The 22,149-nt window shown below is 54.8% G+C and overlaps 2 protein-coding genes across 2 annotated transcripts; one reads left to right on the top strand and one right to left on the bottom strand.

The window, feature by feature from the left end:
• Positions 1-938: 938 nt before the first annotated feature.
• Positions 939-9,870, top strand: SYNGR4 (synaptogyrin 4). The gene is made up of 4 exons (XM_040252399.1): positions 939-1,114; positions 7,357-7,594; positions 9,233-9,372; positions 9,631-9,870. Exons 1-4 carry the CDS (start codon positions 1,022-1,024, stop codon positions 9,862-9,864), a joined length of 705 nt encoding a protein of 234 aa, XP_040108333.1. The 5' UTR covers positions 939-1,021; the 3' UTR covers positions 9,865-9,870.
• A 3,238-nt stretch (positions 9,871-13,108) lies between these two features.
• Positions 13,109-20,812, bottom strand: KDELR1 (KDEL endoplasmic reticulum protein retention receptor 1). Its single transcript, XM_040252397.1, has 5 exons — positions 20,508-20,812; positions 19,764-19,864; positions 19,333-19,491; positions 14,897-15,149; positions 13,109-13,866 (listed from the first exon to the last, which is right to left on the bottom strand). Exons 1-5 carry the CDS (start codon positions 20,596-20,598, stop codon positions 13,832-13,834), a joined length of 639 nt encoding a protein of 212 aa, XP_040108331.1. The 5' UTR covers positions 20,599-20,812; the 3' UTR covers positions 13,109-13,831.
• Positions 20,813-22,149: the final 1,337 nt, after the last annotated feature.

The following is a 22,149-nucleotide window of genomic DNA, read 5'->3' as shown; positions in this document are numbered from 1 at the left end:
TTAAAGGAAGAACCCGGATTCTCTGAAGGTAGCTTAGCGCCAGGGGCTTGGCCTCCTTATTATGAGGGGACAGCTGAGTTCGGAGACCATGTTCCCCACACATCTGAGGTCCAAACTTGAGGAGAAGCACTTTTATGAAGATGGAGCTGAATTCTAAGGGAAGGTCCTGATTCTAAGGCAATCACCCCATCACCAGGACAGCCTAAAATCTACCCTGAGGTGCCTGGGGTCTCTGCTCTGCGTGCTGTTGCCCCCAAATCTGAAAGGAATCCTGTTTTCAGACCTCCCAGGTGTTCTGACCGCCATTCTAGCACCCTCATCCCTCAAAAATCCCATTAACACAGTTCTTAAAATGGGCACTCTGGCTCCTGTGTCAGAGACATCACCCCAATATCCTACCCTCTCCCCTCTCCTCCCTGGCCCAAGATCTCCCCACCCTGCCCCTCCACTTCTGGGACTCTGGAAGCCCCCTCACCCTACATCCTCCTCAGCCTACATTCCTAGTTCCTAGGATCCTCAACAGCCCCCTCACCCTGTACCCCACTTTGGAATTCTCTGAAGCCCCCTCAGCCTGCACCCCAACTCAGGACCATCAAACCACCCTTTCACCCTGTGCCCCCACCTGGAGGTGGGGCTTCCTTACAGCTTTTTCACCCCGTGCACCAATTTCTAAGAACCCTGCAGACCCCTCACCCCATATAACCCTGTCCTGGGACCCCAAGAACCCTCTGTCATCCCCTGCCCCCTTCTCCTGGGACCCTTGGCAGACCCCTCACCCCACAGAACCCCATCCTGGTACCCTCCCCAATACTCTTCCATCCCATACCCCCTCCTCCTGGGATCCCTGGCAGCCCCTTTACCCTGCACCTTGGATTCTAACCACCCCCCCCCCACCATCCCTGTTGTCTTGCAGCAGCCAATCCCCAGGGTGGGCCTGGAACCTGCAGACGGCAGCGCCCAGCCGGCAGAACCCAGTATCCCTGCTCTGGCCTCCCAGGGCCTGGGCAGCAGAGCAGCCGCCATGCACATCCCGGAGAGCCTCCAGGACCTGGCCGACAGTGAAGCCGTGCAGTTTCTCAAGAGGCCAAAGGCGATCACACGGATCTTTGCAGGGGTGAGGCCCTCCTGTGGGCCGGCTGCCCTGTGGGTGACATGAAATAGGGGTTCTCAGCTCTCAGACCCAGGGCACAGGGTGGTGGGAGGAAAGGAAGGGCCAGCTGGGGGAACAAAGCCAAAAGGAACTTGTAAATGAAGTCACCCTTTACTGAGAATCTTAACTTTAGGCACTGCAGTATTCTGAGCATTTATCAACTCTCCTGGGAAGAAAGAACACCGCAAAGTGGGTGCTCAGGAGCCCCATTTTTGAGAGAAGAAAACTGAGGATCAGAGAAAGTTAAATAATTTTTTTGAAGGCTGTGCTGTCCAAGGGGGTAACCATAAGCCACATGTGACTATTCTAATCTAAACTAATGAAACTAAAATATTCAGGGACTTCCCTGACGATCCAGTGGTTAAGACTCCATGCTTCCAGTGCTGGAGGCCGGAGTTTGTTCCCTGGTCTGGGAACTAACATCCCACAATCTGCATGGTGCAGCCAGAAAAAAAAAATTTTTTAATTCCCCAGTCACAGTGGCCACATTTCAGGTGCCCAATAGCTACATGTGACTGGCAGCTCTCATATTGGACAGTGAGGATCTAGAACATTTCCATCATGGCAGAAAGTTCCAATGGACAGTGTTGGCTAAGGTCACACAGTAAGACACAGGGACTCAAACTGGGGTCTATGAGAATACAGCCCATTCATTTTCCACCTCTCAGACCTAGGATGCCAGAGGGGTGGGTGGTCGCTGTGTGCCAGGCACGTTGCCAAGCAAGGACTTTACCTGCATTTGTTTAATCATTACCACATTCCCGAAGAGTCAAGACACCTGGGGGCAAATCCTCATTGAGCCCCTGACTTTGCTGTGTGACCTTGACCTGCTCATTGCCCTTCTCTGGACCTCAGTGCTTGAGGAGCTAGAGCTGTGACTCTGGGCTTTACACTGTGTAGCCTCCATGGTGCTCCTTTGGCAGAGTTGGGAACTGAGGCCCAGAGAGATGATGACACTTGATCTGGGTCAGGGGAGTAGGGGGAATATCTGGAATTGAACCCAGGGTCCTATTCCAGAAGGATCGATCAGGCCTGGCTGAGGATCCTAGTTTGGCCACATGATGTCCACATGGAGCAACATCCTTCCCTGCTTGCCTGGCTCAGTCCTGGTGTGATTATCAGCAGCACCTCCTTTAAGTCTCAAAAGTGCCCCATTTTATTTGATAACTTGCCTGGTCATACTAGGGCTGTGTGACCTTGAACCAGAAACTTGATTTCTCTGAACCTCCAGACCCTCAAGTGTCTAGTCCTTCCTGCTCATCAGGAAAGACTGTATGTCCAAATGAAATCAAAGCCTCTCAGCCTGTCACCATGGGCCTGGCAAGTAGTCATCGTTCCTTCAATAGCAATGATTACTGGGACCAACTTGTGATCAAGCAGAGAGATGGGCTGGGGGAGGCATAGGGTGGTGGGGACTCATCTCCATCGTCACCCCAGGGAATCGGGGAAAACGCCTTCCACACCCCAGTTCCCAGTCGCTCGGTGGTGTCAGCATTTCCGCTCCTCACCATGACCCTATGACGGCACTGTGACGCCTGCTGGACCCAAGGGGAAACCAAGGCTCACAGAGGTTGAGTGACTTGCCCAAGGACATCACCCAGCTGGCGGGCAAGTCCCAAGGATGCGCAGGTTTCCAGTGCTTCAGAAGGAAGGGAGGGAGGTGAGGGAGAAGGAGGCCCAGCTGGTGGGGACTGGTGTGGAGAAGGGCTGGGGGGAAGGGCCGCCAACCTTGCCAGACTCTTCAGTCACGGACTTTGCCTGCCACCTCCCTCCTCCCGCCTGCCGCCCTCTCCTCCTTCCCCCCCCGGCCCGGCTCCTCAGTAGGGAGTCTCTGGGCAGCTGGTGCTCCTGTCCTCACGGCCGCCCGCCAGCTGGTGCCTTAACTGATGAATCTTTGCTCCCTCCCTGGGGACAGGCCAGGAAGGGTGTGGAAGGAGGTCGCACTCGGGCTTCAGAGGGTTGGAATCCCTCCAGCCCAGCCAAGCCCCCTTCTTGGGTGTCCAACAGCAGCCCAAGGATTTGGTGGGGGGGCCGGTCAGCAGAGAGACAGCCCACAGACCCAGAAGGCAGGGGGGCTGGATTCCAATCCCATTTCTCCATGACTAACCTTGAGAGGACACGTCTCCTCTCTGGCCAGTCATGAGAATTACCTTCAGGGCCAGGCCCCCACCTCTTTGGGGCACAGGACAGACAGGGAAACTGAGGTGCCAAGCAGTGAGTAATTGGCCCAGGTCCACCCAGCGGGTGGGGTCAGACACGTCTGGCTCTTTCCACTGCGCCATCAAGGCTTCTATTTATCACCTGTGAAACAGCAATGAATTATTGTAACCTCGAGCATGCGGGACTGGAGCGAGGCTGCAGGGAGGTGGCGCAGGTAAAATGTATCTGGGCTCAAAAATGATCAATGAGCCTTCCTGTCCTTGACCTGGCTCTGTCTCGGACCAGCAGGGCAAGACGCTCCCCTCCTGCAGACTCAGTACTGCAGCCCTGAAACGGAATGGATGTGAATACCCTCCCTTAGAGCTAAAGTGCTAGACAAAAGGAGGGACTAGTCATTATTATTGGGCTTCCCTGGTGGCTCAGCGGTAAAGAACCCAGCTGCCAATGCAGGAGACTCAGGTTCAACCCTTGGGTCGGGAAGATTCTCTAGAGAAGGAAATGGCAGCCCACTCCAATATTCTCGCCAGGGGAATCCCATGGACAGAGGAGCCTGGTGGGCCAGAGTTGGACACGACATAGCAACTGAACAACAACAACAAAGTCATTATTATTATTTTGTTTGTTCTTATTCAGAGAAGGCAAGTAAGACAAAGGAGAGAGGCAGATGGATAGAGGCTGAGGAGTTTAGGGGCAATCCTTGCCTCTCCGCTCCTACTCTAAAGGGCAGGGCAAAAGCCAAAAAGAAGGGCCAGTCATTCACTCTTCCAACACGTGTGTGGAGGTCCAGCCTGGCACTGGGTCCTGGGTGCAGACAGAAGGGTCCCACGTGCACCCTGTCCAGGAGTTCAAATTCTAATGAACTTCCTTCCCCTTGTCTCCTCCCTCCCTCCCATCCCCAGGCACCACCACATCCAATCAATCACCAAATCTGATGTCGTGTCCTAAATCTCACGGGATTCCCAGGAGCCCCTTCCCATCCATCATGACCCTGGAGTTTGCCTTGAACCCCCAGATCTAACCCTGGCCATCCTCTGCTGAGAGCCCTGCCATGCATAAAATTAAGCCTAAGTGAGAAATTTAATTTCTTCCATGGTTCCCAAGTCCAGTGCCCTCCGTCTGGTGTTCAAGTCCTCCCACCCGCATTTCCAGCCTCACTTCATACTAGATCCCTCAGCTAAGATTTCTCTCCAACCCCTGAAGGAGCTTCACTCGGCAGCAGCTGGCTTTTGCACACATGGTTCGGCCTGCCTGGAATGCCCTTCCTCCTCTCTGCCTGCAAAACTCCTCAGTTTTTTATTTTTAATTCTTACTGGAGTGTGGTTGATTACAGTTGATATTGTGTTTGTTTCAGGAATCAGTATACTGAATCTATATAATGCGATTCGGTTATACATACCTATATATCCACCCTTTTTTTAGATTCTTTTCCCATACAGGCCATTAGAGTATTGAGTAGCGTTCCCCATACTATACAGTAGGTCCTTTGTTTTGTGGTTTAGTTGCTAAGTTGTATCTGATTCTTTGCGACCCCATGGACTGTAGCCTGCCAGACTCCTCTGTCCATGGGATTTCCCAGGCAAGAATACCAGAGTGGGTTGCCATTTCCTCTTCCAGGGGATCTTCCCAACCCAGGAATAGAACCCAGGTCTCCTGCTTTGGCCGGCAGATTCTTTACCACTGAGCCACCCTGTTGTTCAGTCACTACGTCGTGTCAGACTCTTTGCGACCCCATGGACTGCAGCACGCCAGGCTTCCCTGTCCTTCACCATCTCTCTTACTTGTGAGCCACCTTACTTGTGATCTATTTTATATATAGCAGTGTGTACATGTCAATCCCAGTCTCCCAATTTATCCCTCCCCCAAAACTTATTAGTTAAGGTGCAGTTCAGATCAAGCCTTACTTCCTCCTAAATCCAGCCCCCTGGGTTCAGTTTCTGCTCAAATCTTGACTCCCTCCACAACTGCAGCCCCAACCTTCCTCCCCAGCCTCCCGGCCTCCTGGCCTCCAGTCTCACCAGAGTCCATCTCTGGATGGCCCCAGAGGGGCCTTCACACACCTGGAGCCGACCCTGCCCCGCCGCTGCTCCCTCCCGACCCCCAGAGATCATCCCACTCTGTAGTCTTCTTCACCCTGCCTGTTCTTAGCGGCCTCACCGCATTCAGAAAGCACTCCCTGGACCAGCTCCCACCTCCCAACACATACACACCAGTTCCTTCCATACCTGGTGTCACCCTGCCAGGCTGTGTTGTGACCGTCAGGGACAAGCCACCAGAGCTTCAAAGTGTCCCTGAATCACGGTGACAGGAGCCACTGCCCTCCAGGCATCCGGTCCAGGCAGATATATTAATAGCAGGAGTTAGGGCAGATTTAGGGTTTCCCTAGTGGCTCAGATGGTAAATAATCCTGCAGTGCAGGAGACCTGGGTTCGATCTCTGGGTTGGATCTCTGGAGAAGGAAATGGCAACCCACTCCAGAATTCTTGCCTGGAGAATCCCACGAACAGAGGAGCCTGGTGGGCCACAGTCCATGAGTTCGCAAAAAGTCGGGCACAACCGATCGGCTATGCGCAGCACGTACGTGCGCAAAGCGGATTCAAGAGCCAGGCAGCTTGGGCTCAGGTCCAGGCGCGGCCCCTCATAGCTGATGGGCTCTGTGCCATTCGCCACCTTCTTTGTGCCTCAGCTCCACTATCTAAAAAAAAGAGAGACTGTTGGCAGCACCCACATCCTAGGGTGGCTGTAAGGATGACACGGGCTGGTGAAGTACACTGGAGGTTTCATCGATGGACACGGCAGACACCAGCAGTAGAGGCAGACGGTGCTACCCCGGTGTGCAGTCTGTGGTGCCCACAGAGGCGACAGGGCTAGCATATCAGTGAGACTGCGTTTGCTTGTTTTTTGGCCACACTGGGTGGCACTAGTTCGATGACCAGGGAAGTCTCAAGGCTGTATTTGCTTTACTTTTTAAAGTTTTTTAAGTTTGATTTGATTTATTTACATATTTGTTTTCAGCTGCACTGGATCTTCATTGCTGCATGCAGGCTTTCTCTAGTTGCGACGAGCGAGGGGCTACTCTCTAGTTGTGGCGTGTGGACTTCTCATTGCAATGGGTTTTCTTGTTGCAGAGCACGGGCTCTACAGCACCCGGCTTCAGTGGTTGCGCTGCATGGGCTTAGTTGCTCTGTGGCATGTGGGACTGAACCCGTGTCCCCCACGTTGGCAGGTGGATTCTTAATCAGTGGACCACCAGGAAAACTCCTGTGTTTGCTTTAAAAAAAAAAAAAAAAAAAAGCCTTGAGATTTCCATGGTGACCAGTAGTTACAATTTGGTGCTGTCACTGCCATGGTTCGATGCCTGGTCAGAGAACTGAGATCCTGTAAGCTGTGTGGCATTGCCAAAATAGTCTTTTGTTTTTTAAAGAATCTTGGAGCCAAAGGGGAACGTTTGTCAGGTTCTCACTGTTGGTTACATTTCCTCCGTTCTTTTCTGTGTCTTTGGAATATTTCACAAGTTCCTTTTTGAAAATGGAGAGGAATTAGCTGAGCGGGGAGGGAGGAGGAAGCAGTGGCAGGCAGAGGGAAGGGCTGGGAGGCAGATGGGATCAACAGGATGGCAGAGACTCATTGCTCACTCTTCCTGTGTCCCGGGTAATGTGCTAATAAGCATTTCGTGTTGGGTCTGGCGGCGGGTACCTGTTTGTGGGGTGAGGAGAGGTGAAGGGCTGCGGAGGGGCAGGCAGTGCTGGGAGCCAGGATGGGCAGAGTGTGGAAGGTTCCCTGGGGAGCTGAGTGGGGAGACTTGGAGTCAGGGAGGCTGGCGCGAGGCTGGGGCAGGGCCCCAGCAGGCGGGATGAGGCCGAGCTGAGCCGGGATGGAGGCTCAGAGGTCGTTACCGGGAGGGAGGGCTTGGAACCACTGGGGGAGTGGACGGCAGACCCTGCCCCCCCTCCCCCGACTCAGTGATGGGGATGAGGGATGAGGAGCGGATTTGGGAAGACGGACATTCCGGCTCTGGAAACCGCCCCCGCCCCTCCCCACACCCACAGGTCTTCTCCCTGATCGTGTTCTCCTCCCTGCTGACTGACGGCTATCAGAACAAGACCGATAACTCGCAGCTGCACTGCGTCCTCAACAGCAACAGCGCGGCCTGCAGCTTTGCTGTGGGGGCCGGCCTGCTGGCCTTCCTCAGCTCGCTGGCCTTCCTGGCCCTGGACGCCCACGAGGTCCGCCTCTCCAGCACCCGCTTCAAGACAGCCTTCCAGCTCCTGGACCTCATCCTGGCCAGTGAGTGAGCCCCAGCACTGCCCGCCCTGAGCTCCCAGCCCCCACCCCCAGGCTCCCCTGGGCCCCCAGGACGCCACCTCAGAGCATCCTCCGCCTGTGACCCAGAGCTTCGTCCCTCGAAGCTCTTCTGCACCCACCATTTCAGGGAATCATTGCCCATCCCTCAGACTTAGTGCACAGATTACCTCTTCTGACCCTGAGGGTAACTCTAGAAGCCTCTCTTCTGCCCAGCTTTCTCCTGGCATTCACCTCCCTTCTTCACAGCCTTTCTTGAAAAGCCACCAGTGGCAGGAGGCAGAATGCAGAGCGCAGCGCCAGGCAGGGCAGGGTTTGAAATCTCACCTCCGGCGCAGCCTCGATGTGCAGGTCTCCTCCCCTCTCTGAGCTTCCATAGAAGCTGGGATGGGAACCCCCCCTGCCTGGTGGTCCAGTGTTTAAGACTGCTCCTCCACTGCAGAAGGCACTGGCTCAGTCCCCGGTCAGGGAAGTTCCACGTGCCACGTGGTTATGGCCAAAAACCAAAACCAAAACAAAAAACCATCTCCAGGGTTTTTCTGAGGATGAAAGGCAAGAAAGAACACCTGTGGTAATGCTGACACTTCCCGGGCACGCCCCCACGTGTCATAGCACCGCATCAAGGGCACCCCATACCCCGTCTCCTTTCTTCCTTAGAACCACCTGAGGAAGCATGGCCTGTTCAGATTCCCATTTCATAGAGGTTCAAGGAGGTTGTATAATCGGACCCTGAGCGGCAGATCCAGGCTTCCAAGCCAAGCCCAGCCTCCTAACCAACGCTGAGCACCTTAGACAGAGTGGGCGCACAGTGCCCAACACTTGCTTGTTCCTTTTTCTCAGGCCTCAGGCTCCTTCCTCTCCTCTTCCACACCTGCTCAGTTCAGAGACTCAGGGCTAGGTGGGCCCCTAAAGATCACTGAGTCCAGTAACATCCAAAAGAAGGTTCTGTGAGGGCGGAGCTGTTCTGTGCCTGGGCTTCCCAGTGCTGGAGCCACGGGCCATGCATGGCCACTGAGCACTCAAAGTTTGGCCAGTGCCATCAAGGGGTGGAAATTTTTTTTTAATTTTTTCCTTATCTATTTATTTTTGGCTGCTCTGGGTCTTCATTGACGCACTCAGGCTTTTTCTAGTTGCGGCGAGCGGCGGCTACTCTCTAGTTGCGGTGCACAGGCTTCTCATCGAAGAGGCTTCTCTTGTTGCGGAGCACGGGCCCTAGGGCGTGAGGGCTTCAGAAGCTGTGGTCCACAACCTTAGTTGCTCCAAGGCATGTGGGTTCCTCCTGGACCGAAGATTGAACTTGTGTTCCTGGCATTGGCAGGCGAAGTCTTAACCACTGGACCACTACGGAAGTCCCGAAATTTTTTTTTTTTTTTTTTTATTTTTTTAATTTATTTATTTCCGAAATTTTTTTTAAAGTCTTTTAATGGACTGAAATTTTTAATTGATTGAAATGGAAAGTCACAGGTGGCTGCTGACCCCCACAACAGATGGAGCAGCCCACTCCAGGCAGTTTTTTTAAAGAGGGCTGGGAGGGAGAGGCCACAGTGGAGACCTCAGCCCCCGCCCTTCCTGAGCCCACCGTCCCCCCCCACCCCGCCCCTCTTCTCTCCCTCGACCCCCCAGTCATCTGGGCAGGCATCTGGGCTGTGGGATTCTGCTTCCTGGCCAACCAGTGGCACCGTTCACCGCCCAAATACTTCCTCCTCGGGAGCAACAGCGCCAAGGCCGCCATCACCTTCTCTTTCTTCTCCATCCTCATCTGGGTGAGGAGGGCCCCCTGTCCCACCCCTACTCCCCCAGCAGGGCAGGGCAGGTGGTGTGGGTTAACAGGGCAAGAACCTACCCGCTCTCAAAGCTCACCTGGGCCTCCGCAAGCCCCTTCTGTGTCTCGGGCAAATGGGGAAGAAGACCCCCCACCTTCTTCCCGGCAGACGAAGCCCAGCTTCAGGGAGCGCTGGGCCCCGCGGCCCCCTCCTCAGCCCGCCCCAGCCAGCCTCCAGCTCACCGTCCTCTGCCCGCAGATATTCCAGGCCTACCTGGCCTTCCAGGAGCTCCGAAACGATGCCCCGGTCCCCTACAAGCGCTCCCTGGATGAGGGCGGTGTGGTCCTGACCTCCCTCTCCCCGCCGTCTGCCGCCAGCCCGGTCAACACGCCCACCACCGGCCCCCACGGCCCGAGCTACGCCAGCTCCTCCCTGTCCCCCTATCTGAGCACCCCAAAGGCCCCCCGCCTCGCCATGATGCCCGACAACTAGAGAGCCTTGTTTACACCAATAAAGATAGAATCCTCCCTCCAGAAGGGTTTTGGAAAACAGCCCTCTGTCCTTTCACGTCTGTTCCTCTCCGGTCCCTCGAGCGGCCAGGGGTCTCCCTGGGGAGAGGGGGTGTCTCTGCGGCAGGTCCCATTTCCATCCTACCTCCCAGACTCTCCATCTGAGTGTCACTTTTTAAAAAATATTTAGTTTTATTTATTTATTTGTCTGTGCCAGGTCTTAGTTGCGACATGTGGGATCTTTAGTTGCGGCGTGGGAGCTCTGAGTTTTGGTGTGTGAGATCTAGTTCCCTGACCTGGGATCAAACCTGGGCTCCCGGTGCCGGGAGCGTGGAGTCATAGCCATTGGCCCCCCAGGGAAGTCCCTTGGGTGCCATCTTGACAGCTACGGACAGTGATGGGAGGGAAAGGAAACCCTTCTTCCATGCCTGTGCACAGTAAGCCATTTACCGCTCGCACTGGCCATGGGAGGGAGGCAGGAGGTGCCCCATTGTCCAGCCGAGGAAGCTCAAGTTCACAGACAAGATGCTTCCACTGGTGGAGAGGGCAGGAGAACCAGGGCCAACACTCAGGCCCCCCTGGCTGCCCAGCGAGGGCCCACCCTTCTTTAACTCACCCCAGTGACACCTCCTCAGCTCAAAACCATGCTGAGTGAGGAGTCGTTTAAGGACTAGAGGATGACAAGTCCCTGACCGACATCAGGGGAGATACTTGTCCTCAAATATTTGAAAGCTTGTTTGGGGAGAAAGGAATCCTCTTCCAGAACCCTGAAGCTGATCAGGGTCTTGTGCTCGGGTCACAAGACTCTGAGCAGATGACTCCAATGGGTGAAGCAGCCATGAAGCGAGTGGTGGGGCCGGGAAGGGGCAGCCTTCACTCAGCACCCAGCATTCAGCACGGCGGCCCAGGACGTCTAGAGCAGTGCTGTCCAGGACCTCCCTGGTTGTCCAGCCGTTAGGACTCTGTGTTGCCACTGCAGGGGGCACAGGTTCGATCCCTTGTCAGGGAACTAAGATCCCACAAGCAGCAGGGCAGCCAAAAATAAAAATAAAAATAGAACAGTGCTGTCCAATAGAAGTAAACTTTGAGCCTTGGTGTCAGGGAAATGGGGCATTTAAATTTGTTCCCTGGCCACAGGATGAAAAGTTGAATGAGACAAGTGACATGAATATACATTTTATTTAACCCCATGTATCCAAAATATTGGGGGCTTACCTGGTGGCTCAGATGGTAAAGAATCTGCCTGCAATGCAGGAGACCCAGGTTCGATCCCTGGGTTGGGAAGATTCTCTGGAGAAGGAAATGGCAACCCACTCCAGTATTCTTGCCTGGAGAATTCTGTAGACAGAAGAGCCTGGCAGGCTACAGTCCATGGGGTTGCAAAGAGCTGGACACAACTGAGGAACTAACACACACATCCAAAACATTATCATTTCAACATAGCATCAGTATAAAAAGTCACCAGCCAGATAGCTTACATTCTCGGGCATTGAGTTCTTTAAATCCTTCATGCATTTTACATAGACACCACACCCTGACTTGGGGCCACCACATTTCAAGCACTAATGGTCATCGTATTGAACAGTGCAGCTCTAGAACCTTCTGGTATTTCTAGAACAACTGGACATCCATTTATTTTTATGTGGGATAGGTTGGCAAGGAATACAAAAAAAAAGGAAGTTTAATGTTACGCCAGCCATCCAAACACACCCACACAAGGGCCATGGTGGCTGCAGAGGGCTCATTTACAGACTGGGCAAAGGGATGTGAGTTGTGGGGAGACCAACATGAGCTCCACGGTCCCCGTTTTTTTGTTTCACACATGGCAGTGCTCAGGGCTGGGGGTGCAGAAATAAACAGGCTGTGGTCCTTATGGGCACTTGGAGGAAGAAACAACCCTGCAGAGGGCAGGCTTCCAACGTGGGAGACAGAAGGAACCCCCAAGCTCTAGTCCTCACCCTGTCACTGGCTGAATCACCTTGGACGGGCCACTTAATGTCTCTGGGCCCGCACTGGGCTGGCTGTCAAACCAGAGCCTCGACCGGATTTAGATCAATGGTTTGCAGACTGTGGTCAAAAACACGCCTGCTCCCGACCCTGAATCAACCGAAGCAGGCCTGCTCCTCCATCTTCCGTGTGAGGCTTCTGAGCTTACAAGAAAGGAAGGGAAAACATCTGCAAAGCTTCACAGCAGCGGCTAAGCACCCGGGATCCAGCGGCAGGAAACTGGGGTGCCTACGCCACTTCGGCCACTCGCACCACCGCTGAGCCTTGGTTTCCTCCACAGCAAAGGGAGGGGGCTCTGAGGGTCCCCGCGGGCTCACCCATGTAACACACTCTGCCTGGTGCTCATGAAATGCTCAGAAATGCCAGCTCCTTGCCTCCTGAAGCTTCCAGAGCCAGCCTAGGGGAGAACTGGGGCCCGCTAAAGAAGGTCTTAGCAGACATGTAGGGGATCTGGCAGAATCCAGGGCAAAACTCCAAAGGCTGACAAGGACCAGGCAGGTAACATGAGTGAAGGAAACAGACCAGATGTGAAGCCAGTCTGGAGGGAAACACAGCAAATATTCACTTTCCTTTGAACTTCACAGAATAAAACCACAAAACAACAGCATCAGCCCAATAATAGATGGTCTCAACCTCTCAGCCAAGTCCTGGGGACTAGAGGGAGAGGCGGCAGGAGTCGGGGGGAGGGGGCGGAGTTCGCGTCCCAGCCATTCATTCCAGCCATCTGCTGCCACCCAGAAATGAGGACCCGGCATTGTCAGATTGACGGATATTTTTTCAAGAGGAGCCAGAAATCTCGATTTTAATGGGAAAATCTGGTTTTTAAAGGCTGGCAACCAATTCCGTTTTTTTTTTTTTTTAAGGAAAACATAAAGCGGTTCTACACAATGTAAAATGACGGAGGGACGGGGGCGGGGGGCTGTCCCTTGGTGACTTTCAAATCACAGACTCTGGAAGGCTGTCCTCTGCCACCCTGGGATTAGGGAGAACTAACTGTCAGGGAAGTGGTGTGCCAAGACAAGAAGAATCTTCGAGATCTTTTCTTCCTCCAAAACCTCTTCCCCTTTGGTCAGGGTGCAGCTAGTCTCAGGGAGCCCAGTTTATCTTCCTGCTCCTCCCAGGCCTGGGTCTCCTGCCCACAGTGGTCAGGATAAAGCAGAAGCAGAGAGAGAGCCCGGAGTCAGGGGTACCCCCACAAACACCAGAGAGAGGGCAAGGAGTAGCAAAAGAGAGGCATCATTTTCCTCAGTTTATTTCAAGAGAACAAAGAATCAACCTTCAGTTCTGTACAAAAATGTGACCCCTTGGGCCAACCCCTTTCCCACGCCCCCCTAAATTGTCAAAAAAAAAAGACCAAAAAATCCAAATTCTGGAAAAAACTACTATGAAAAATCAGGGGAGAACTTCCTCCCCTCCTCCCTCTCCCCAGTGCAAAAGTTTGGGGGGCAGGGGGTGGATGGGGGTGTGTGTTCATGGCCACGGTCCGGCAGGCAGGCAGGTGTCAGGCGGGTGTCGGCAGAGTTAGTGTTTGGCGACCAGTGGGGCTGGAGGTGGGGTGGTGGGATCCAGAGGGAAACCAAGGGGCTCAGGGGAGGGGAAAGATCTCCAACCCTGCCTCGCCCCATAGGACATTTTAAAACAGTTTATAAAAATCGGAGCCGGAGAGTAAGAAAAGAAAGGAGTCATCAGAATCAAAAACTAAATAGTGGAAAGATTTTTTTTTTTCTTCTCTAAAAGGCAAAAAACTACAAACAGCCCAGGTCCTGAGCTCCCCCAACACCTGGGTCCTCCACCGCCCCCCTGAAACCCAGCAGGCGTGGAGCTGGGGAGCCGGGAGAGGTGGGTTCTTAAAAAAGTCACCCCTGGACCGGAAGGCTCTTCATCTCGCCTCGCCTTCCACTGCCTCTCGCCGCCACTGTCCTGGAGACGGAGACGGACTGGGGCTACGCCGGCAAACTCAGCTTCTTCCCCTTTAGGACTGTGAAGAGAGGAGCGGGGGAGGGCGTGACCACGGGGCCCCCAAAAAGGAGACAGCCTCCCATGCCCACACCAGGGGCTGGACGCTGGGCTGGCACGGGCAGCCTCCGGAGTCTGGATTAGCCACGGCGGGGGATCAACCCGAATTACTGAGGGTTGAGGCTGAGGGACTGAGCCATGGACCCATTTCTCCTAACACTGGCTACTCCTCTTCCATCCTGGAAGGACTCCTGGGCCCAGAGGTCTTGGATCTCTGATGGGCAGTGGCCGAAACCACCCCCGCCTTCTGCCCTCCCTGCCGGGAATCCTGCGCTGCCTCCAGGCCTCTGCCCTCCAGTCTCCTCTTCCTTCCTGCTAACTGACTCAGGACCTAGCTTTTAATTATCATCTCGGAGAGACCTCCCCCACCGCCACCCCCATGCACGGTGACCCCCTCACTCGCCACCACCACCTCCCTGGCTCCTTTCCATCTCCCCTTCTCACTGTTTGCAGTCATTTCTCCTGTTCATTCGTCCCACACCCTCCTCCCACCCTCCTCCACACACACACTCTAATACAAAAAAAGGAGGGAAGGGCTTCATCCATCTCTTCCCCTGTGGTAGTATCTCAGAGCCTAGCCCTGACCACGGACGTAGAAAGTGTTCCCTAAATTTGCTGGTTGACTGACTGACTGACTGACTGACTGAATGAATGAATGAATCTTGGTGGGCCTGAGTCCCTGAGAGTGAGGACAGAGATCAATCAGCAGAGAAGACGCCCGCCCTTCCCTGAGCGCTGCTGGGGCTGCTGATTTCAGATCTGTTAATAGGTGTGAGACTGAGAGACAGTGGCTCCGGAAGCTCAGGGCGGGAGAAAGGGCTTAGGACAAATCCCAAGAGAAGAAAAGTCAGAGGCCACCACTGACCCTCTCTTTGTTCTGTATTCCTTCAAGGGATACAGGGCAGAGGAGATGGAGCCAGGGCCCCAGGCGAGGGAGGGCGGGAGCTGGAGTAGGTGTAGGCTCACTTCCCCACCGCCTCCCTGCCAGCTACCTTTGGTGATGTAGAGGTAGAAGAAGTCGCAGTAGAGGACCGTCTGGACCAGGCCTGCCACGATGGCGATGAGGTCAAAGAAGCCCTCGAAGTGGTAGCGCCAGATCCAGTTGAAGAGATAGAGTGTGCGGTAGACGCCCAGCGCAAACAGGTAGTGGCTCGTGATGGTCTCCGCCTCGCCCGTCTTGCTCACCATGAACAGCTGCGGCAGGATGGCCACCGACTCCAGGTAGATGGAGAAGGTCCAGAGGATCTACCAGGGGGTGCCGGGGAGTTGGCAGCAGAGGGCGGGAGGGAACAGGGCGGAAGAGAAGAGGGAGGACACGGGGTGTGTTGGTTGGAGGCGCAGTGACGCGGCAGAGCGGGTAACGATGCCTGCCGGGCACTCACTGTGTGCCACCGACCACTCTGCCCACCCCACACGTATTCTGTCGATTCCCACAACAACCCACGAGAGAGGTAAAATTATTAGCATTCTCCCCCCCTTTATTATTCCGCCGAGTCACATGGCTTGCTGGACCTTAGTTCCCCCGACCGGAGCCTGAACCTGGGCCTTGACAGTGAAAGTGCTGAGTCCTCACCACTGGACCACCAGGAAATCCCCAGCATTCCCTTCTACAGATGAGGCAACTGAGGCTCAGGGACAGTAAGAGATATGCCCAGGATCACACTGCTAGAAAGTGGCAGAGCTAGGATTCGAACGAAGAGTTCAGAGCTGGTATTCGGAGCACTTGGCAATTACGCCTCTCCCAAGGGAGGACCAGGTTGGGATCTTGGCTCTGAGACTTCCCTTCTACGAGACCTTGGGCAAGAGACCCAGATTCTTAGAGCCCCCACCTCCTTCTCTCTAAAGCGGGGGTGATTTTCCTGCCCTGGTAGGGGCAACGTTCAATGTGCAAGCTTGAGACACATAAATCAGACCGTGTCACTCTCTGGGTCAAAACTCTCCAGTAGCCACTTCTTATCACATCCAGAATAAAACCCAAGTTCCTAACCTTGGCTCTAAGTTCCTAACCTTCAAGGCTCTCCTTGATCCAGCTTCATCTCCTAGTCCCTCCAGGCTACGACGGACTACCCAGGCCTTGTCTGCTTCTCCAACATACCAGCCTCCTTCCTGCCCCAGGACCTTTGCACTTGCTGTTCCTGCAGCTCTCCCCCTAGACAATCACATCCTGCCTCTTCTACCTCTTTCCAACCTCAGCTCATCAGCGAGGTCCTCCCTGACCATCCTCCCCCCAGGACTGTCACATCCCCTGTCTTGTCTTCCTCTTGGCAGCTCTGACCGGACTGTGAGCTCCGTGAGGCCCAGGAGCCTACCCCTTGGGCACTCTATGGGCCCAGCCCCTGGCATAGTGCCTGGAACCTACTCCATGCCTGGATGAATGCACAAGAGAATGGGAGCAAGGTTCCCAAGTGCTTGTCATGGGCCACCATTCAGGGAGCACTGACCATCATCATTTGCAAGCAGGACAGGACATCGTAGGAGGGAGACCAAGAGAGGGAAGACAGCTGCTGGCCCCTTTTCAGTCCCCAGTTCCCTGAAAGCCCCACCTGGGGTGACTTGTGAGATGTCAGTTCACTGAAACCTCCACTCAGACAACAACACCAGCTGGCAGGTGTGATTCCTCCTGGGTGGTTTTGGTTTGTGGGAGCAAAGTGGTGACCATCAGGATGTATTTCTAAGAAGTGACATTTATATAGCATTTACTACATTCAAGACACTGCTCTATGCACCTTACAGCTACTAACTGGCTTATGCCTTAACCCTATGAGCTAAGACCTATTGTTATCCCCCTTATACAAACGAAAAGACTGAGGCCCATGGGATCAGTAACTTGTCCAAGGCCGCACAACTGAGATGTGGGTAGAAACAGACTCCTATACTGGCAGCTAGACTTCAGGGCTTGTTCCCATAATCACTCAGAATCCACCACCAAGGTTCTCAGTAAATCAGGTTACTTGAGGCTCTCAGGAAACATACCCATTAAATGGATATATACCCAATTATATTCTATTCCTTGGGGAATAGAATCATGACAAGAAAAAGAGAGAAAAGGTCTGTTGTATTTTTACTTGATTTATTCATGACATCTGAATTTTTAAGGGATCCTTTCCTTCTATGATTAAAAAAGTTTTTCAGCATGCACCCAATGCTAGCAAGGGTATTTTTTTTTTTTAATTGGAGGTAGCATGGGGTTTTAGAACTTCCCTGGTGGCTCTGACGATAAAGAATCTTCCTGTAATGCAGGAGACCAGGGTTTGATCCCTGGGTCAGGAAGATCCCTTGGAGAAGGGAATAGCAACCCACTCCAGTATTCTTGCCTGAAGAATCCCATGGACAGAGAAGTCTGGCAGGTATAGTCCATGGGACTGCAAAGAGTTGGACACGACTAAGAGACTAACAAAGTATGGGTTTTGAAAGCAGGTGAACCTCGGTTCAAATTCTGTGAGGTCTCACCTCTGAGCCTCACCTTGCACGCTAAGTTGCTTCAATCGTGTCCGACTGTGTGACCCTATGGACTGTAGCTGGCCAGGCTCCGCTGTCCATGGGATTCTCCAGGCAAGAATACTGGAATGGGTTGCCATACCATCCTCCAGGGATCTTCCCAACCCAGGGATCGAAGCTGCATCCTCTGCATTGGCAAACAGGTTATTTACCACTACTGCCAGCTGGGAGCCTCACCTTAGTCCTAAAAGAAAGAGGGATGACGAGGTCTGCTTCCTCAGGTGGCGAAGGGATCAGATGGGATGATGACGGATTTGTGCAGAGCCAGACATAGATTTGGTGCCAATACTTTGCACAAGTGACCTCCTTCTGAATGAGGGAACCACCCAACCAAACCACCCAACCTGGAGTCAAGAAGCCTAGATCCTGGTCCAGCCTCTTCTACCTAGAGCAAGCCCCACTGCCTTCCTCCAGCCTCAGTTTCCCTGCCTGTAAAATGGGTCCAGCTCAGTGAGTGCTCCGTGCAAGATGATGGTGATCAGAAGTTTGCCAAGTCCAGACCCTGCAACTAAGCTTTGGGTTTCCTCCTTCTGACATTTCTGGGGCACTTGGGCCAAAGTTACCCCTCAATCAGATTTGTCAAGACTGCAGGATGCTTTTAGAAATAGATTTGGAATCTGTAGCCAAAACTGTCAAGTGAGACATCTCAGGAAAACTCCTGAATTATAGTTTCTGTTGAAAACATCAGCACAGCAGGAGCGGCTTGCGGGAGTCTTAGTTTTCCAACCAAGGATCAAATCCGCGCCCCCTGCCTTGGAAGTGCAGTCTTAACCACCAGTCTTAACCACTGGACCGCCAGGGAAGTTCCAGGGCCAGCTTCGTGCAAGCAGGAGTGAGTGGTACTGGGGGAGGAAAGAGTGCTCTGAATTTGATTCCTGCCAGGCCCCTGGAGGCAGGAGATGGCAGACTGACCACAGTCCCTCTCAAAATTACTCCCAGGAAACTGTATAGCTCCTACCAAAATACCAGGCAATAAAAACCACGACAGCTAGCCTTTAGGAGTAGAAGTACACACTTGGGCCAAAGCACTGCAACAGTCATGGACAACACTTCCTACCTACTGCCAGACACTGTGCTTTATCAATATCAGTCCCGAGTTAGAACCTATGAAGTAGGAACTATCCCCATTTTACAGATGAGAAAACTCAGACATAGAGAAATTACATGACTTGCCCAAAGCCCCACAGCTTCTAAAGTGTTAGTCACTCAGTCATGTGCAAGCATTTGTGACCCCATGGATTGGAGCCCACCTGGCTCCTCTGTCCATGGGATTTCCCAGGCAAGAACACTGGAGTGGGTTGCCATTTCCTCTTCCAGGGGATCTTCCCTACCCAGGGATCAAACCCTGGTGTCCCGAAATGCAGGCAGCTTCTTTACCATCTGAACCACCAGGGAAGCCCTGGGCTTCAAATCCTGGCTCTCTGGTTCTAAAGTTCCTGTGTAAGCGATGCTGGCTAGTGTCAGGAAATCCTCACAGTGACCTAATCTTGACTTTACAGATAGGGAGACTGAGGCAAAAAAAGCCAAGTTCCAAGGTCATGCTAATAGAAAGTAACAGATTCAAATCCAAGTAGCCTAGCCCCCTAGAGCCCCCGTTCCCAACTCCTGAACTATTCATTAGGCCGATGATTTTGGAAGAGTCATTCTGACTCCCCGAGCCTCAGTTTCCTATCGATAAAATGGGGCTGCTGTGAAAAGTAATGCAATGACACGTGTGACACGCTCAGAGCAGCGTCCGCTACTTGGTGAGTGCTGGTGCCACGACACTGCTGTCATCCGACTCCAGGGCCCCTGTTTTGGACGTTATTTCCTAAAGGAGCAAGTCTGAGCAAACGCTGCAGAGGAAGCCTCTGACTGGGCCCACTGTCCACAGCCGTTCTCCTGCAGCCCACCCCACTACACCACTACCAGGACCCTGCAGGTGGGCTACCTCCAGAGGGGTAAAGTCATGGTTGACCAGGAACGCCAGGATGGCCGTGGGAATGACGAGGAACTCCACTCGGAACGTGTCGTGGTTCCCATCGTAAGTGGCTTTGAACTTGCTGTAAATCATCCAGACTGTGGTGAAAGAGCAGGCGATATAGACCACCTGTCGGGTGAGGATGAGGAGGAAGCGTCAGCTCCAGGCACAGGGCCCCAGCCCCCAGCCTCCTTAGACTAAGGAGTCCAGACCCCCAGCCCCTCCCGCCTCAGACCCAGGGGTCCAGCCCCCAGCCCCTCAGACCCAGGAGTCCCAGTCACTGTCACCACCCCCCTCAGATTCAGCAGTCTGGACCCCCAGCCCCCTCCTCCCTAAAGCCTGGGACCCACGTTCCCTCCTCCCCCGACCCTCCTGGTGGCTCCCCCTCAGAAGGCCTTTACCTTCATGCACGTGTTGTAGAGTGAGATGTAGTTGGTGAAGAGGTCCAGGTAGCGGGCAGTGAACACCACCGCAAACAGGACCTGGCTCTTGCCTGAAATCCCTGTGGTGCAGAGAGGCAGGGTCAATACACCAGGGGCCAAGGCCTGGAACAAGCCTGGAGGCGGCTCTGGAGGGCAGCTGTCCCCGGAGGCCTCCCCAGCCGGCGGCTGGAGCAGGGCTCTTTCCCACGGCCCACAGCCAGGGGGCAGCCCGGCCCCAAAGCTACTCCAGCCCGAGGCTGTGTCCCGGGCTAGGCCTCACGGCCACCCCCAACACCCTCAGGGTCCTCCTGCAGGCCGGATCCAAGGTGGGGCCTCAGGAGGACCCCCCTTGACCTCTGGCCTCCAGAACAGGTCACCTGCCTCCTGCTCCCTTCCTGGCCGCTACAGTCCACGTCACCAACTTCCAGCCACCTCCCTGCCTGCCACAGCTCCCTGTTCCCAGCCCCAGCAACTCTGAGGCCACCCTGACGGGGGCCGGGGGGAGGCTGAACTCGGTGCCTGGAGCCACCCCCACCAAACTGGATGCATCCCCGGTTTGCGGAAAGGAGCTGACCCTCTGGTGACCCCGGACCTGGAAGGGGGACCCCCAGCAAGCAGGGACGGGAAAGGGGACCCGTCCCCCTGTGCCTCCAAACCCTCTCCCCGAGTCCTGGGGTGTCCCCCGCACTCTCCCCCTTCCTCCGGCCCCCGTGGGTGTCTCACCGGCACACGAGCGGGACTTCCAGATTTTGAGCAGTAGCAAGATGATGGCTAGGAGGTGGGAGAGGTCTCCCAAGAATCGGAAGAGATTCATGGTTGGGGGGATCTGGCAGGGCTGGGCTGGAGGGAGGCTGGAGGGGGGCTGCCCCCCGGGGCTGCTGTTCTGTCCGGGCGGCTGGGCTGTCGGGGGGGCGGGAGAGGTGCCCTCGGGTGGGCTCCGCTCCGGGGAGGGGGCTCTGGGAGGGGGCGCCGAGGCCGGAGCTGGTGGCCGAGCCGGAGCTAGGAAGAGGGAGGAGGGGGAGGGGAGGAGTCCGGCGGAAAGCTCCGCCCCCGAGGGCGGAGTCCCGGCTCTCTGGCGCCCCCTACCCCCGCTTCTCCGCACTTGCAGAGCCGGGCGCCGAATGTTCCCCACCAAGGCCGCCTCCTAGGAACTTGCGGGGTCGCTGAGACCCGCAACTCCCAAATCCGGGGCCTGTTTCCCAAGGCAGTCTGCGCCTCTGTAAAGGCGGCAGCCCAGCCGCATAGATTCTGCTCTTGACAGCGATTCGGGAGACAGGTCTCTGAGCTTTCAGGATCCTACACAAAGACCCAGAGACTGGCTTTTCAGGGACCTCCAGCTCCAATCCATTCGAGAGAAGAGAAAGCCGCCTCCAGCCCCTCCTCTATCAGACTCAGGAGTCCAGGACCTCAGTGTCCTCCTCCCTTGGGCTCAGGAGTCCAGCCGCCAGCCCTTCCTCTCCCTGACCCAAGAAGAGCTCAGTCCCCGCTTCTTTGGGACTTAGGGTCCCATCCGAGGATTTTGTGTCCCAAGTATCTTAGACCCAGAAATCGAGATGCACAATCCCTTCCTCCCTCTGGGACCCACAAATTCAGGCGCCCAGTCTCTTCTTTTTCAGAAATATGAGCCCTTCACTCCTGCTCTCCGTGACCCTGGAGTTGGTAGCTGGAAGCCCTGGCTCTGGCCACCCCCACCCACCCATCCTGGAACTGCCCCCTCAGGCATACAGACACACTCTCCTCGGGAGCCCAGGTGTCCTGTGCCACACTCCACCCCACCCCTTTATAGACGCAGGGGGCCTAGCCTCCCTCTCTATCAGGAGGGGCAGGAGCTGGGCAACTGCTCTTGAGGGGAAACAGGCTGCGTCTAGGAGGGGGGACATGGTGCTTTCTTCCTGGATGTCTGAATAACCATGGGTGATAGATGTCAGGGTCTGTCAATAACAGAAGGGGTACAGCGGTGTCAGTTTCCTCAGATCGCAGGATGGATAGGGTGCTTGAGGGTGACACCCATGAGTCTTGGACGCGTGGGCCCCGAGGGTGGTTTGTGCTAAGGAGTCAGTTGTCTGAGGGTCTAAAAGGGACTCAGGCCTAGAGGAGGAGGCTCTGGGTCCCAGGAGGAGAAGGGAGACAGGGCCTTGGACTCCTGAAACTGAGGAAGGAGGTGGGCTGAGAGAGGAGGGGCCTGGGGGCCTGGATTCCTGGCTTCATGAGGGAGTCCTTGCAGGCCTGGCCTCCCAGGGCAATCGAAGCCAAAAGATGGGTCCTAGCCTGACAGACTCAAGTCTGGGGATGACCTCCTGCTTCACAAACCTCAGAGTGGGGAGGGAGCGGATGGCGGGCAGCCCCTGGGCCCTGGAGCGCAGGT

This window comes from Oryx dammah, unplaced genomic scaffold (genome assembly GCF_014754425.2).
Source record: "Oryx dammah isolate SB20612 unplaced genomic scaffold, SCBI_Odam_1.1 HiC_scaffold_13, whole genome shotgun sequence".
Classification (NCBI taxonomy): domain Eukaryota; kingdom Metazoa; phylum Chordata; class Mammalia; order Artiodactyla; family Bovidae; genus Oryx; species Oryx dammah.
This window is presented reverse-complemented; position numbering and strand designations above follow the sequence as displayed.